The 18,401-nt window shown below is 33.4% G+C and overlaps 1 protein-coding gene across 1 annotated transcript in view; it reads right to left on the bottom strand.

Moving 5' to 3' along the window:
* MTTP (microsomal triglyceride transfer protein) overlaps positions 1-16,204 on the bottom strand; it is a 65,387-nt gene extending 49,183 nt beyond the window's left edge. The window contains exons 1-3 of the mRNA XM_051967507.1: positions 16,045-16,204; positions 4,469-4,656; positions 1,893-2,036 (exon numbers count right to left, since the gene is read on the bottom strand). Coding sequence (XP_051823467.1) covers positions 1,893-2,036; positions 4,469-4,656; positions 16,045-16,105 — 393 coding nt within the window. The 5' untranslated portion in view covers positions 16,106-16,204. The remainder of the gene's footprint in view (positions 1-1,892; positions 2,037-4,468; positions 4,657-16,044) is intronic.
* Positions 16,205-18,401: the final 2,197 nt, after the last annotated feature.

The raw sequence follows: 18,401 nt of genomic DNA, 5'->3' as shown, positions 1-18,401 counted from the left end.
AGTCAATTAATATTACATTGGTACACGTGTCTTGCTAGGTTGTAGGAAGCAAAGAAGAAAAGTAGACAGTTTCATGTCATCAAGGACATAGATATTGAGTAACCAGATCTTTGAGGAGAATCAGAAAGGAGGATATACAACTCCACCAAAGAGCATGAATTTTCCCAACAGTCTTTGCAGGTCCAAATGTTCTTCATAGTCTATAGCCTTTTGTTATAAGATAAACTTTAGCTATCCTGAGTTTGTATAAACCTCTATTTCTAATCTTAATTATGTGAAAAAATAATCCTTCCTTCCATGCTGTGTAGGTAAAAGCTATGCTGCATTGTTTGTCTCATTCTGTTTTTTTTTTTTTTCTTTTCTTTTCTTTTTCAATATTTAGGGACACTTCTTTTTTTGAACCAGAACTATAATTTCATTGACACTCTCAATGTGGAAACTTTCTCCTACCAATACAGATCAGCACCTCCTACTGATAGCTGTGAAAAGCCTCCTAGGGCATGAGGGGTAGAGTCTTTTGCCCACAATCACAAAGCCAGCATGGATCAGATGGAAGACTTGAACCCAGGCCTTTATCATTTGAATCCAGTCCTCTAAGACTCAATTTCTATCCTCCATGCCATGTAGAAAAACACATTTTAATATAAAGATTATATGAAGCTCAGGTTCTTTTAATTTTTTTTTTCTTCAGTTCAGTTCCATAAATGGGCATCATATCTTCTTTGATTTACTTTGATTTATATAGCTAAAAAATATTGATTGCTATATTTTCTAGACTCCATTGTAATACAGACTCGGAATATAACTAGTGGATGTTTGCAAATAAATTTATTAACTAATTTTTTGAATGAGTTAATTTATTATCATTACTAAAAAATCCCTTTATAGTTTACAAAACTCTATATCTTATTTCATTTAATCTTCACTGTAACTCTGTGAAGTGTCATTATTCCCATTTTACAGATGAGGAAACTTTGGTTGGGAATGATTAAGTTACTTGTCCAGAGTTGTTCAGAGTTGCAAAAGCTAGTAAGTTACTGTGTGAAGATTTGAGCTCTAAACTCAGCACTCTACCCACATTGCCACCTAACTTTTAATACTATAGTAGTACATATTGTTCTTTTTTTGTGAAAAAAAGTACTGGATTTGAAATTAGAATAGCCTTGTGTTAAAAACCCACTTCTAAACTTACCATCTGTGCCACCGTAGGTAAATTATATAACTTTTTAGAGCCTCAGTTTCCTCAATTATAAAATGGGGACTAAACTTCCTGTTGTGCTTATCTCATAGGGTTATTGTAAAGCACAAAGGTATATAAGGTACTTTGCACACCTGAAAATGTTATATACATATCAACTATCATTATCATTATTTTAAGGTTGGAATACTTTCAAATTTAGATATAATTTATGAATTCTCTTAATTTTTAAAATCTATCTAATTTATCAATATTCTACCCTTTGAAAGTCTTGTTTTTCTATGTTTATTTGGTCTTATTTATATTCATTCTGTTCATTTCTCTAAACTTTAGTGATCACCACATTCTACCATCTTTAATTTACTATTTAATATAACTTTCCCTAATGCTTACCTGTCATGGGGGAATAGCACCTCTTTCTATATTCACATGCATTTCTTTATAAATAATAGCAATCATAAATGAATAAAAAACAAAAAGAAATTTAGCATCTGATTAATTGCATTGCTTTCTAGTAAATCAACTTGTGGGCCTTTGTCTAGGATTCTTCATGTCTTCACAGAAGTCCTAAACTATCTTCTTGGGACAACCCTTTCATTTCTTTTGACCTCACAAGGTCCTCTCTCTATAGCAGAGAAACAATGATGAAAATGGAAAACAAGAAGATTTTTGTACTTTTAAAATGGCTTCTTACCTTTCCTCGTGTCAAATGGAGAAGCACTGGCGTCTGCAAAGCTGCCAAATTATCTTTTCCTATGATTTGAGAGACTTTTTTCCCCTTGAAGATGTTCTTTTCTCCTTCCCTTTGATTTGCATTTTCAACATTAACATCTTTTATCTGTAATCAAGTGAGAAATACATTAGGGAAATATCCTGTATGTAGCTCCCAAAGAGCTATGGAAAGTGAGATGGAAAAAGTTATTACAAGGTAAACAGGAAAAAAAGTAAACTATTTGGATTCTTACTAACCCCACCTCCCCTAAGATAAGGCTTCATCAAAAGGCTATATAAGGTTTAAGGAGATGGTTAAAAACAATAATCTGAGAGCAAATAACTATTTGACTGGTGACAGATTTTTTTAAGATGCAAAAAACTTGAGTTGAATTCATCTCTTTTCTCTTTTCAATTTCTTGATTAATTCTCATAGATTCCCACATCTACCTTCCCCAAACCCTCTTGATTCTAATTTGTACATAATTCAAAAAACTATAACATCATATAGAATCACATCAAGACTAAATAATTTTTTTCCTTCCATTCACTGCTCCTTTTTCTGCTTGCTAGGACTAAGGAGAACAAATCTATTCTCTCTTCCATAAGAGCATTCAAATACTTGGAGTTAATTTTCATGTTTCCCTAAGTTTTGGTTTTTTTTTTTACTTTATGCAAATTATTCTAGTCTTTCTCTGGAAATGCAGCCCATTGAATGACATATCACACTGTTGGCTTCTACTGAGTCTGCAATCCACTCAAACCCCTAGATCTTTGTCAGATGAATTGTTATCTAGCCATGCTTTTAACATTTCTGAAGTTGAGTTTTTTAATTTGCATAAGATTGAACACTGATTCCCATTATATTTAATGTTACCTAATTTGTTCCAGTGTTCTTTCTTGTCCAGATCACTTAGAACTCTGACAGTAATTCAGTATGTTATTAATTATTCCTCCCAGCTTTATGTCATCCACAGAATTAATAAGAATGCAATTTATGTCTTTATTCAAGTCACTGATCAAAATGCTTGAAAACACAAGTTATGTTGTATCTGAAGCACACTCACTGGAAGATTCTTCTAAATTGACATCAGACCATTAATAATTACTTTTGAATATTCAGAATTACATTCTGAATCCTTACAATTGTATTATCATCTAATCTGTACTTTTACATCCTTTCCACAAGAGTAACACAAATACAAATTCCTGGCATTCAAGACTCTCCTCAATATGGCATCTTCTAGATTCATCTCCTGTGTGCACTTGATGTTCAAGCCAACTTGATTAAGCATTGTCCCTTTGTACACTCTTGATCTTTTGCCCTCTCTCAGTCTTCATTCATGTTGCTCCCTAAGTTTTGAATATTCCCCCTTTAAAGCCCATCTCAAGGTCATCTTCTCCACGGAGCATATTCTGATCATCTGAGTCAGTAAAATCGTTTTCTCTTAGAATGCATGTTATTAGACCATGCATTATTTTGTAATTCTCTAGAGTAGTCTTCACATAATATTGGGCAGAATAATTATCTGCTTGTGTCTCATCTCTATACTAAACTGTAAACTCCAAAAAGACAGATTGTATATCATTTAAACTCTGCATTTTTTTCAGTGACTAACAACATAATATGCAACTTATCAGTACTGAATAAATGTTTATTAAATAAATGAGTAAGTGAATGAACAAATAAGTATGATTTTTTTCTACAGTGTATGATAATAGCCCAATGAGAAACAACTCAAAAAACAGGAAAGACTATTGAGTTTTTAACTTGGGTAAGAAGAGTATATCTATTGACTAGATCAAATATCTGAGAGTAAACCCCATTTAATGTTCCACAGATTCAGTTGCATTGGATCATATAATTTTCCATGTAATATTACACCTCTCTTTCTATATAGCAAAAAGTTTGCCTCACAAGGGTATTCTTTCTTAACAGCAAAGCTATTCCCATCAAGGATTTAGTAGGGCTCTGCTATATTTAGGAAACAGGAAACAAAAGTTCTAGAAAATGACTCCTAAAGTCTTAGATTTTTAAAGTTGATAAGTATGTTAGCAATCATCCAACAATTCAATTCATGGCCAAAGTCTTTCTACAACATGCTAGATAGCTGGTCATTCAGCACTGGTTCAAATACTTCTTGTGTTGTGGAACCCTGTTGTTCCATTGTTGGACAAGCTCCAATCACTAAAATGTTCTTCCTTATTTTTGAGAGAATATCTGTTTCCTTTTAACTTCTATACTTCTCTTTTCCAAACTAAATACCTCCAGAGCTCCTAAATCTTTTCTTCATGACATGCCTTCATTTACCTGGTCACTCTGCCTTGCATATCCTCTAGTTTGTTAGTATTTTCTTTAAAGTGTGGTACCCAGAAGTACATATCTTTCAGGTAGTGCAGAATGTTGTTGCCTAAGTTCTATGGCAGATAAAATCTATAGATAATTTTTAGTGATTGGTTACAAACCATAAAAATATGGAAGCTCACTGTGGATGGCTGCCTATCTCCAGGATTTCCCCCGACATGCAGATTTTCTGCGTAAGAAGAGAAAATGCTCACCGTGACTTTAATCAGCTGATCATCATCGCCATCTGGATTCCTCCATACTAGTACAACATCCACATTGGAAGAAAGTTTGTAGCCTGCACCATCCTGGAGTGATTCTCCAACCTGGTTAACAATCACTTCGGTGGAGTATGTGAGTTTATACAGCCTGTCATTGTTCAGAGAGAGTCCAGTAGTGTGTCCTGGATGAGGAACATGAATTAAGATGCAAAAAAGTATTTTTAATTTTTGAAAATAAATTTCCCATAGAAGGCTGCTGATCCAACTTCCCCATTCTCTAAATTTATTTTGGTTTGCAAATTTTTCTTATTTTATAATACCATTTTTCCTGTCTACATTCTATCTTTAAGCAACTAGATATTTAATATAATGGAGTTGGAATCAGGGAGACCTGAGTTCAGAGATGAAGTTTTTAAGAACCAGTTTTATGTGAGGTAAGGTATGTGTATGGGAGAAGTACATGGGACACATTCTTAAATTTAATCTTGATTATTAATTTCTTTTTCCCATCACTCTCTTAAATCAAGACAATTAACAAAATAATAAATCAAGCCCTTATTTGTAGCCTTTGCCAATTTCCTAACTGTAAGTGCTCACACTGAAAATTTAACAATCACTCTTGGAGGCCCTAGGAGCTGACTCCAGTATGCTAGTTCTAGCATTTATAATGACTTGAATTCAAAATGTGCCTTAGACACTTACTTGACTGTATAATCCTAGGAAAGTCATTTAATCTCTTTCAGTCTCAATTTTCTCCTTTATAAAATGAGGGTAACAATATCCTTTACTCCCCAAGATCCAATAAGATAATATGTATAAAGTGCCTAATACAATTCCTGGCATGTAGTAGGTGCTTAATCAATGCTTATTCCCTTCATTCCCTATCGGCCTAATGCATGACTCTTAGAAGGGATACAGAGATTTCACCTAAGTACCAAAGGGCTCCATAATACTCAAATGGTGAAAATTGCTTGATGTCAAGTGATTCTTCCCATGGTCACAAAGGGATGAGACTTCAACATCAAGACTACCCAAGGTTTTCCTGAATACACTGTCCATGGAAGCACCTTGCTTTGCTTCAAATACATAAAGAAAAATAATTTAATAAATGGTACCTACCAAAATCATCTTTAGTGAATCAATAAGAATTGCTTGTAATAATCAAAGGATTTTTTGTGGAAAAGACTTAATAAAAAAAATTTAGTGTTTAAAAATAGTTTTTTAAGTAGACTAAACATTCCTCCAATTTAATTTGCTATGCCTATTTGTTGAGCAAATCCTTCTAATACATTAATTAAATTTCTAAAAAGATTAATTTCATTGAGACTTGTCTTTGAAGAATCACTAGCAGACTCTATATAAGTGAGGTTTCCTATAGTATCTTATCACAAAATTAAAGAAGCAGCTTTGTGTAGTGACAGGATCTTGAGATTTAGAGAAATTTAAGCTGTGTTTGAACTCCTTTGCCACGTACCACCTCTAGGCTGTTGGGGCTTGGGGCCTCATTTTTATGAATATCATGTTTTATCTAAAAGCTTCGTCGAGTTTAAGACTTAAAGCAGTAGGAGCAATAGTTCCCCCCCACTCCCTTTAAGAAAGAATTAGAAATAATTTATTTAAAATGCTCTTCAAAGAACCTGAAATAGAGTAAATACTCATCAATTAAGTTATGACTAAAAAAAACCTGGTCAGTTAAATGGAACATTACCACACTGTAATAAATGATGATTAAGGGGAACTGGAGGAATGTGGAGAGAATAAATAAATTGAAGCAGAACAAAGCAAGCAGAACCAGGAGAACCATATACATGGTTACAATAATGGAAATATAAAACCCAAATCAAACATTATGTAATTATAATGATCAAGTTTTGATTCAAAAAAAAAAGATTTAAAAAATTTTATCATTCTCTCTTTTTTACATAGATGGGGGGACAATGGATGTGGAACTTTGAATATACTATCAATTAGCCCATGGTTGGATAGTTTTGCTAAAGTGTTGGGGTTTTTTCTTTTTTCTTTTTTTTTGGATTATATAAAATGACTCTATGACTAGAGGAAAAGGGAGGGAATTTATATAGAGATAAAAGTTATAGAAAAATAAAGATATTAATTAAATTGATCTTTAAAATACTGTGCCACTTGTTGTGTGAAATCAGGAAAATTGTTTTGTCTATCTAGGTCCCTGTTTCTTTATATGTCAAATGAAGGAGTTGTACTAGACAGACAATCCAGTTTATCACTAAGGTTCCTTTTATCTCTAAAGTTGTAGGATTTCAGAGACCAAAAAACCAGTCTCAATAAAGCTTTACAATTGAGGTAGGATTAAGGCTCAGCAGTCAGGGAGCCATTTAGGACCTGACACCATGGGACACAAGAGTAAACATTTTCGATAGGATTTTTTTTTTTAATGCATGTATGATTAATGCCAGAAAACTTTGGTCTTCATGAAGGTGAGGTATTTTTTTAATGATAAAATGCTATAAGAAAAGCAAACACTCCTATAAACAATAACATACTTCAGCACAATTTTAAAATTAAAAGTGGGGGGATAAATTTTCAAAGTGGGGGTAAAAGAGAAATAATATTCAAACCTTGGGAAGTGATTTGCCTTAGTTTTCTCACACATATTTTTATTTTCTCTTTTTTCCACTTATTGCTTTTTTGTAATTTTTTTTGGCAAGGCAAGGGTTAAGTGACTTGGCCAAGGTCATATAGCCAGTAATTTTCAAATATCTGAGGCCACATCTGAACTCAGATCTTTCTGACTCCAAGGCTGATGCTCTATACACTGCCCCACCTAAATGCCCTTCAACACATATTTTTCTTTTCATCACTTAATTCCTCCTTTCATCTCGCTTTTAAAAATATTTTTATTTAAAGATCTTATAATATATATTAAATTTATATTTTATATAATATATAATATAAACACAAAATATATAAATATATATTAAAGATATATTAAAATATATCTGGGTCAGGGATTCCTAGGAAACCTCTATTAATACAAATCCTCAACTGCTCTGCAATTTATAATCTTAAAGAATTATCTGGGGGCCATGGAAAGGACATGATTTACTCAGTCATACTGTCAATAGCTTATTTATCCACTAAATTAGGCTTTCTTTTAGTTCCTTACCTTAAAAATAGTTTCTGTCTCTGTCTCTGTCTCTCTGTCTCTCTCTCTCTCTCTCTCACACACACACACACACACACCCCCACACACACACAAAATCACTTGCCTTTAAAGCAAAAATGAAGAAAATAAATAATTAAAAAAAAAAGAAACCTTTAACGGAACCTTAAATTTGTCTTTTCATAAAGAGTAATTAAATGAAGTCAACTATCCAGTTGTGCCAAGCAAGAAGCAAGAGACAGCTGACTCAGGAAGCTGAGGTTCTGGAATCCAGATTCTTTTAAAGCCAATCTCTTAAATATTCTGGGATCATCACTGCCTCTGTAAAATGAGGGAACTGGATTGGATGATCTCCAAGGTGTCTTCCAACTTTAAATCAATGATCCTCTCATTTTTGATACTCACCCCTATTTCTTTATGCTAAAATTTTGAGTTTTAAATTAATATTTTAGAAATTAGGTCTTAATTTGATGGCCCTTTCAATCTTTTATTCTATAAGTGATTTTTAAACAACACTTTTGTTTTCTATACCCTTTTAGTGCCTTTATGTATTCTGATAAGTAACACACCAAGTGGTCAAAATGCATTAATTAAAATGACGACTGTCTGATGCTGGATTATAAACATAGTTTCAAGCTTGCTAGGGAGATAGTCTGTAGACAAGCAACTCAAAACTCTTCCTTTGCAGAAGACTAACCTGCCAGAGGGTTATTTCTTGTGTCATAAATGTAACTGATACCTATTCCATGCCCTCTTATCATTGATTTATTATTTATCTTAGGGTCTTAGGTGATTTGGGGGGCAAGGGTTACTAAGCCCTTCTCCATTTGCTATGTGTCTGTGAGATAGGTCAAACCCAAAGTGAAAAACAAAGCAAATAAAGATAGGGAGATGGTTTCATAATAAGTGCAGGTGAACAATATCTCCCCTTTTTCTCTTTGCCCTTGATACAAGCTTACTGCTGGGAGAACTGGTGTGAAGGGTGGAACAGGCAGTGATGCTACAATTCTGTTCACCATGTGGCTAGCAGGGACTCAGTGGCCACCATCTGACCCTAAGATTCCAGTCATTAGGAACAATGGACAGGAAAGCAGAGATGCAAGCTTCCAACCACAATGAATCAGCATCACAAGTGCACCACAATGGATCAACAATATGAATGGGATCCTGAAATGAAGGCAAATTCTAGTGTAGGAGATGCAAGAAACCTCAAAGGCTAGGGAAGGATAGCTTTCCCTCACCATATTTCTTTTGGTATGATTTCCTAACTCTGAGAGGAATGACAAACATATAATTCCTTTCCCTCAATTTTCTATAACCCTGGAAAGGTGGACGAGGAGTACTAGAAAGAAGTCGTAGATTCAGGAGATGACTATATATAGTTTTCCTTTTTTCTTTGATATGTACAATACAGAGTACAGAATATTAGTCTTCTGTTTTCTCTGAACGTGAGAAAAAAGGAAGAAAAATTCTATATGTCAGATATGTGAGTAGCAAGCCTGAACCTTTCCTATACAATCAGTTCTGCCTTAATGCTTGTTTTGAAAACATGAATTTGTTCCACCAATTTTAATTGAGTTTCTTCTATTTTTTTTAATAAGGCAGCTTTAATAGGCAATTATTTTATTTTTGGAAGAACTGGAATTGAGTGACTTACCCAGTATCACACAAAGAGTAAATATCTGAGACTGGATTTGAATTCAGGTCCTCCAGACTCCAGGCTATTACTTAGCTGCACTACTTAGCTGTGACCCCACTCCTACCCCATGCTTTCTAAGAAGATATTTATCTTCCAAACTTCACTATTTTAGTCTCTCTTGAAAAAAGTTTTGATGACCTTCTTCTTGTATGAGGTTATCCACAGGGAGTCACTCATCAAACAGTCTCTTTTAAAACTCAATATTATTCACCAACCAAAGTATCAAATAGTAAGAATGCAGAAAACCATACTATACAATAATTCAGAAACTGCAATCTTTCTGACACTCACAAGCAAACCTCTGGTTTTTTTCTAGGCAGTGTCAGATTTATTGCACATCTGTTGGTGCATATAGGAGCTATGAGTGGAGGAGGATTAGTTTGCAACTACTCATCCCTATCCTCCTCTGTGGCAGTAGCTATTAGCCATAGAGACTTGGAGTTGTGGCCCAAAGAGGCCACCTTCTCACCGTTAGCCATTTACTTTATGACCAGACCCAGTAGATCACAGGGAGCTGCCAATGCATCAGCCCAAGGCCACAGATTATGCTATTTATTATAATATGTATGTTTTTCTTAACTATTTAACATATACAAAACTACATCACCATTTCTATTTGGGTCCTATCTTTTTTTTTTTTTTTTTTTCTTAATGCATCACTGAAAAATTTTTGAGTACTGTGGGCCTAATTTCTTTCCCCCATACAAACTATGATTATTACTGTATGATTTTAATAGTATAGTGATTTTAGGAAAATATGTTTCATTAATAACAGATCTGATTGCATTTAAACAATTTTGTGATTACATGTTATGTGATTATATTATGTGATTATATGTTACTCTGTGTTAAGTTTGCATTTGGACAGTGGGGTTTTCCTTTAAAAAATTTGCTCAGCTATGGATAAAGTGGTGGCAGGAGAGGAATTCTTATGCATGTCAGAAAGATTTTTTAACAAAACCACTGAGGCTGTTGAATATGGAATGCACCTATATATAATTCCTGCTTCTATGGGAGGTCAAGGCTGATGGATTGCTTGAATCTGGGAGTTCTGAGCTGCAGTAGGACTAATATAGGACAATATGGTCAGCCTTAGGAGCAGAGAGACACCAGGCTATCTAAGAAAAGACAAACAGGTCCCTGTCAAAAATAGAAAAGGTCAAAACTTCAATGCTGAACATCAATGGGATTAGGGTTGGGAGTAATCAGTTGCTGCACTGAGTAGCTAGCCTGAGTAAGATAAGGAGAACTGGTTTTAAAAAACAAAAGAAAACAAAAACTAATGGGCTGACTACAAGTATAGCAAAACTTGATTAATAGAGACATCCTGACTTCTTCTAGGCTTAAAGAAGGAAGCACACAAGTCAATGTGAGCAACCATAGCATTCCAAATACTAGATAGGACATCTACCAAGAGCACACATAGACTTTACTTCATTAATATATATTAAATGCCTGATATGCATAGGATAATCCTACATAGGCAATATTTTATTTTATAATTTAATTTCATATTTTATATTTTCATATTTATATAATTTATATATATAAATATATGTATAAATAAATATATATACATATATAATATATAATTATAATTTCACATTTATAAATTTATATATAAAATATAACATAATATATAAATTTATGTGTTTATAATTTATTAAGCATAATGGATAATAGAGATAGAAACTGATAATTCTAAACAAAAGCATTCCTTTATTTATAGACCATGTTCAAAATGGTCTGATAATAATATCAGTAGGAAATTCTTTATAAATAAATTAGGGGCATATCCTCTTTGGCTCTCTCACCTAAGAGCTAGGTGCTTTATCCAGAATCTGCCAAAGTAAAAGAGAACAATAGTGGCTGGATCTTTGATCTGTCATTAATTCGCCTATTTCCTTAAAGTCTTTGCCCCTTAAAACTTTATTTAGAAGTTTGTCATTATGGAAATTATTTCATCAGTAATGTTGAGAAAGATCAGGGGAACTGAAAGAGGTCCAGCCTCCTAGGAGGTCCTAAATTCAAGTACTTCCTAAGACACATGTTAGCAATGTCACCTTGGACAACTCACTTTATCAATATTGCAGACAATTTTCAAAGACTAGAATTGTGGAACAATTGTTGATCTGCATTGGGAAAAGGAAATTCTCCAAAAGTTCCCTGAACCTTGTGAAATCATAGGCACTGATTCTAGTTTCTCTTTTCACAAAAACAGAAACAGACCCTTATTCAGCCCACACAATCATTGTTTCTAAAAATAAAAATATAATTTAAAAATAAATAATATTTCCAAATGCTGCCTAAATATGTTCATTTGGTTTTCAAAATTTAGTTTTGTTCTGAAATTTTTATTTTATCAAAATAACATGAAAACATTACAACTTAATAGAATAGCTTTTAAATTTGCATGAAGCTGCTTAGAAAGGATAAAGAAAGTGAGAAGTATTTGTTTAGGAGGAAATATTAAGCTATATTTGGTTATAAAAAAAATTTGTAGAAAAAGTCACCCTTCCTCAGTATTATCTAATGATGGTTCAAAATACTCTAATTCTATTATAACTACTGTAATTTTTTAAAAAAACTTTTCTATTACTAACCAAAATAAAATAAAAATAATAACTTTTGACCATTCCATGGGCATGAAAGAGGCATTATTTTAAATAAATACAATAAGAAAATGTCTTTTTTTTCCCAAAAATTTCTTTTGCATACATTGAAATTTCCAGTGACTTGAAAATCTTGTGTGTATATGCATGCCTATATATATATATATATATATACACATACATATATATGTATACCCACATATGAATATATATGTACATATACACACACAGAATATATATATATAATATATATATATATATATATATATATACACATACATATATATGTATACCCACATATGAATATATATGTACATATACACACACAGAATATATATATATATATATATATATATAAAAAATAGATGTCTAAGTGTGTTATTATTGCTATCCTGTTATCTTTTTTACTTTTCATTATTTATCTGGTCATATTATTTCTACTTTTAGCCAGCTAAACATTACTTGACATATGATTAGTTTTATATGCAGCAAAACTGTGTTCCCTATTATAGATAAATCTTTTCATAGGATCACAGATTTAAAGCTGAAAGGGATCTCAAAGGCCACCTTATTCAACCTCCTCCCTTAACAGAAGAGACAGCCACCCGATTAGCTCAAAGTGGTAAATAAAGGAACAGACATCTGAAAACAAATTGAATGATTCCAAGTTCAGAGCTTTACATAATAAAAAAAAAAAAAAAAAAACAGAAATTTAAGTGCAAATCCAAAAATTTTTAACTTGCTCCACAGAATTTAATTAGAAGCATTATAATCTCCTTAGTTTTAGGGACCTTCATAGGAAATGGTTTTAAAACAAATTCCCTTCTTGTTTAGTCAAGCTCAAATGAATAGAATAATAGTTAATTGGCTTAAACAAGAAGATAAGATTGAGGTAAGCCACAGTGAGATCTGAAAAGAAGAACAAAATGATTAAAAAGTGGGTAGAATTCTGGAGGTTTGTTTTTTTTTTTTAAGACAGACATCAGTGGGAAAATACCAGAGGAGAGTGTAAATAAAGGGTAGAAGAAATTAGGGACAACTAAGATCAAGAAAGAGATAAGCAGTGGAAAATTTTTAAAACAATAAAGAGTAAAGAAACAAAAACACAATGTCTAGAGGTGATAAGATATATGGATGTTTTTACACAGAGTTAAGTTAAAAAAGTGTCAGAAGTTATCAAAATCAATGGTAGTGGTAAGAAAAAAAAAAATAGCAATCAGAATATAAAGTGGTGCATGCTGAAGTCCCCTAAAGGTTACTTTAAATAATTTATTATATACAATAAGACATTACACAATATACTATTTATATAAGGCTAGGCTAATAATTTAAAAATTAATTAAATTAAAAAGAAAAATTGACATCAAAGTCTAAAGAGTAAAGAGGATGATTCTGGAGAGGAGAAAGAACACACAAAAAGAACACACTTTAAGGGCAGGGAATAGAACTAGAGACTAAACTTTTTTTTTTTTTTTTTTTTTTTTAAGGAAGAAAGTACTGTAAAAACTAAAAGAGAAAGGAAGGAGGTAAAGATCTGTGTCAGCACTTGCTGCCAATAACTAAGAAAGAATCCTACATGATTGAAAGCCAATAAACAAACCAACAGGCATTTATTAACCACCCACTAGGTGCCAAGGAAGGAATCAAGTTTCAAAAAGGGCAAGAAGGTGAAGCAAATAAAAGAACAGCTACCAAAAAATGTAAGAAAATTACAAAAAACAAGTGAGACTCCAAAAAAAAGATAAGAAAAGATACTAGCACCCCACCCCTTTGCAGAGGTGAAAGGTCCTTAGGTGTGGTACACTGCATATATTTTCAGACTTTTTCAATGCAATGACCAATTTTGACCAAAGCCTCTTCTGGGAGAATGGAAATTTTGGTTATGGTATGACAAAAAATATTAATAAATTTAAAAAAGCAAATGTGATCAAGATATTGCAGCTATTCCGGGGAACTGACAGAAGTAAAGAGAAAACTCAGGAGTTAAAATGGAAAGGAGGCCTTTAGAGCCAAAATTAGGACTGAAATCAGAATAGCATGTGGCCTAATTTGGGAATGGATATTATTAACAAGTGTAAATAAGAAGAGATTGACAATTTAAAGCCTTTGATTCCTTTACCCTTGGAATATATCTTTGATTTATTCCAACCTCCCCCTCTCTCCTCCTACCCCCCAGTCCTTAATTCTTTCTCCTATGCTAAACCCTACCAGCACCTCCTGTCCTAAAGGAACCATCCATATCTTCTATTCTTCTATTACTGCCCCCAAAAGTGAAGGCTTAATGGATAATTTATCTAAACTTCAATAGTTTATTCCAAAGGGCCAATAATATTTTGAGATATTAGTTTGAGGTCAAAAGTTGAGCACAGATTGGTTTATAGTGTGGACAATTAACAAATAGGTGTCAATCATTAAAAGGGCCGTGCCAATTCTATATTTAAATCATGATACTGTATAATACAGAAGGTTGCAGTGTCTGGTAGGGACAGCTGTTGAGTCCTGTGCTCTTTATTAATATATTTGGCAAGTACTATATAGGCATCTCAAACAATTAGCAATCTCAAACATCATACTTCCCTATTTTGTGACATTAGATATCTAGTACTGGTGGAAAACATCTTTAAAACATGCTTTATTATATGCTTCTAGAAATTTTCAGATCAAATGGAAAAAGTGATAATTCAAAGCAAACCTCTTCTCTAGTATTTCTCAAAGAATCATATAATTGAGTTTAATGTTAGACACTATTATTTATAGGAGCTCTGTTTCTCAAGAGATCACTAAATGCTTCCCAGACTGCCAGGCTTAGCCACATGGACCTTTTAGGGAACTTCAGTTGAATATTTGAATTGTTGCCCAAATATGAACTGATGCCTTAGATTGGGTTCTTACAAGGAGGCCTAAATGACTTGTCCAAAATCCCAAACATTGTAAATGGACAGAGCTAGAATTTGAGCCCAGACTGCTGGTTTCAAATCCAGTATTCTTTATACTACCTCAGAACTGGAGAAAAATTTATTATTAACACAAAAATTTAGGGTGGTGAGTTTAAATGAATCACGCATATCATTTCTAACCCATCCTCTTTTGCTCAAGCAAACAGTAGTTGTATTTATAAACTACTTTTTACTATAAAGACCTAAAATTTTAAAAGCCATGAATAAATATAATTCCTACTAAGGGAAAAGCCATCATGAATAGGTTGCTTAATTATTTTTAACTAACAGTAAACCTTTCAAGTTACTTGGCCTCTTTTAAATATTTAAGGATGATTAGCTAAGATAGCATTTGCTTCAAAACTGAACTAGAATCATTTATCATACTAAGATATTTATGACACATTGCTCTATTGAGACTTATACCTACCAAGTAGGGACCTTTTAAAATTAAGATTGTCTCTTACTCTTAATTAAATCACATATATCTCTACCAATTAACTGTATCTTAAAATGTGAATTATTCATTTGCTTTTTTCCCCAAAGATGGCAAATTTCCCGCTTAATAATATAACTGTAATTCTTGCAAGTTGCTGCTAGTGTTATAGTTTTGATAAATGACAACAAAATTTAATAGATTCTTAATAGTTCCAATTCATGCTTCTCTGGCCAAGGCTAAGAAAATGGCTCTGGGCTTTATTATCAGAAGTTAGGGAAAGGGGCCCCCAAGGCCCATTCAAACTGGAGTCTAATTTTTCCTGAAGGCAAAGTGCTACTAAGCATTGCATTGCTAAGCAACTCCAGAGGAAATCCTGGCTCTGGACCTTTTTTTACAAGTCAAATGAGGGAGAAACCTTCTGTGAATGAACTGCTAGTTTCCCTGAAACAAGAGAAGTCTTTTTTTTTTTTTTTTTAAAGGAAAGTATGAATGGGTGATTCAAGCAAAAAAAAAAAAAAAAAAAAAAAAAGCAGTTTAGTTTGGCAGACTAAAACCTCCAAGAAAGCCTAGTTTTATTCAATGAACGTCAGATTCCAAGGGTGTTTTCCATCCCTTCCTCCCCCCACTTCTGTCTTTATAACCATCGTGGAAAAAGGCTTTATACAAGACTTTTTAAAAGTAAAATATGCCATTTTTATCTTCCAATGATTTAGTTTTTAGAAATCAATGGGCAGCACGCACTTACCTTTAACTGATGCAGAGTATGAGGAAATGAAGCAAAGGAAAAGAACAGCAAGAAGAATCATCGTTGATTCTAGTCGTGTCCACAGCAGTGCATGGAGTTCCGGGCAGGCCTGCCTGCACCTACCAGGGAGCTGTTCTGATTGCCGCCAAGCAGGGGAAAAACCTCAGCACCTGTGACAATCAGGTTTATCTTCAGGCAAAGGGCAGATTCCAAATTCCATCTTCAGGGCCTAAGTTCAATAAAATGTTCTCCGTTAATCATTAAGCACTGGGGGGGTTGCAAATTTTACCCCCTTTTTATAGTTTCACTTCTTTCTCTTTTCATTTTGGGGAATTAGGCCAGAGCAGCCTTGCGCTAAAGCAAGTCCTTCACTTTTTTTTTGGTCTTTCAGACTCCTTTAAAGTCCATGGACTCCTATTCGAATCATGTGTTTAAGTGAATAAAATCACAATATTACAAAGTCAATAAGTGAGTCAACAAGCATTTATTAAGCATTTACTACATATCAGGCACCTACTAAGCACTAGGAATACAAAGAAACAGGCAAAAGACTATCCTTAGTCTCAAGGAGCTTACATCCTAATGGAGACAACATGTAAAAGTCTGAATTCTGCATAAATATATATATATATGTATATGCTTATAAGTACACACACATATATTTGCACAAGTGAATATGTGTGTGTATATATATATATATATATATATATAATATATGCATACACATACACATAAATATGATAAATTGGAAATAAACCCAGGGAAGAGAAGATACGACATTAAGAGAGATCAAAAAAAGTTTCTTGTAAAAAGGAGAGATTTTAGCTGAGCTTTGGAGGAAGACAAGAGGCAGAGATGAATTAACAAAGAGTTCCAGGTTTGGGGACCAGCTACTGAAAATTCTCACAAACCAATTATGCTGAAATTAAGTAATCAAATATACATATGGACATATATACATATATGTAAATAGATATGCTTAAAAAGTTATAGATGCCAAGTTAACAATCTCAGAGAGAAAATGGTGCTAATCAAGAAGAAATGGGAAACTGAATGGATGCCCATCAATTGGAGAATGGCTGAATAAATTGTAATACATGAATGTTATGAAATATTATTGTTCTGTAAGAAACAACCAGAAGGATGATTTCAGAGAGGCCTGGAGAGACTTATATGAATTGATGCTAAGTGAAGTAAGAGGAACCACTTTATATGGCAATAGCAAGATTATATTATGATCAATTCTGATGGAAGTGGCTCTCTTCAACAATGAGATGATTCAGACCAGTTCCAATGGTCTTGTGATGAAGACAGCCATCTACACTCAGAGAGAGGACTATAGGAACTGAGCATGTTCACAAAACATTCTTACTCTTTTTGTTGTTTGCTTGCATTTTATTTTGCTCCTCTGTTTTTCTTTTTTTGCAGTATAATTGTATAAATATGTATGCATATATTGGATTTAACATCATTATATTGGACTACTTGCCATCTAGGGGCAAGTGTGGGAGGAGGGGAGGAAAATTGGAACAAAATGTTTTGCAAGGGCTAATGTTGAAGAATTGTCCACTCATGTTTTAAAAAATTAAAAACTTTAATAAAAAAAAAGAAAGAAAGAAAATGGTACCAATATAGTGAAAGAAAGAGCAGTTCAAAAAGCAGCCAGGGAGAGCTTTAATTTGAAGCATTATGGTAAAGGCTCAACAAAAGAGGTTGGCCAGGAAATCTTGGCATAATGAGCAATTTTAAATGAATCCACAGACCAGACATTCGGGGGAATAACAGAGTTAAAGCTGGAAACAATTGTAAAGGCCATTTAGTCCAAGCTCCTTATTTTACAGGTATGAAACTGAGGCACAGAGAAATATAGTGATTTTCCCAGAGTCACAAAATGTCTGAAGATCTGGCTCTGGTCTTTCTGACTTCTTGTCTATTGCTCTATCCACTTCTTAGATGCCTGGTGGGAAGGAGGAGGAGAAAGAAGAGAAAAAGAGAGGAGGAAAAGGTGGAGAAGAGGGAAAAGAGGGAAGCAGAGAGGACTAAGATAGAACAGAAAGGGGAAAGAAGAAAGGAAAGAGAGGGAGAATTAAAAGAAGAGATAATTCTTTATACTTTGAGATATTGTCTATAACTTGAGCTCCATAATTTTTGGAGCAGTCTCAATATGTGTGGGAAAAAAACCAATTACACACACATACCCTTTTATCATGGCAGGCACCTGGTGCCAAACATTAACTAAAAGGATCCTGGTACCCCCTGAATTCTCTTTCTGGAAATCGGTATATAGAGAAATGCCAACATGACCATTTGTCCTTAAGGAAGAGATAAATCACCTATGTAACATGACTAGGGCTTTC

This window comes from Antechinus flavipes, chromosome 6 (assembly GCF_016432865.1).
Source record: "Antechinus flavipes isolate AdamAnt ecotype Samford, QLD, Australia chromosome 6, AdamAnt_v2, whole genome shotgun sequence".
In the NCBI taxonomy this organism is placed as follows: Eukaryota; Metazoa; Chordata; class Mammalia; order Dasyuromorphia; family Dasyuridae; genus Antechinus; species Antechinus flavipes.
The sequence above is the reverse complement of the archived record's forward strand: the minus strand, read 5'-3'. Positions and strand labels throughout refer to the sequence as shown.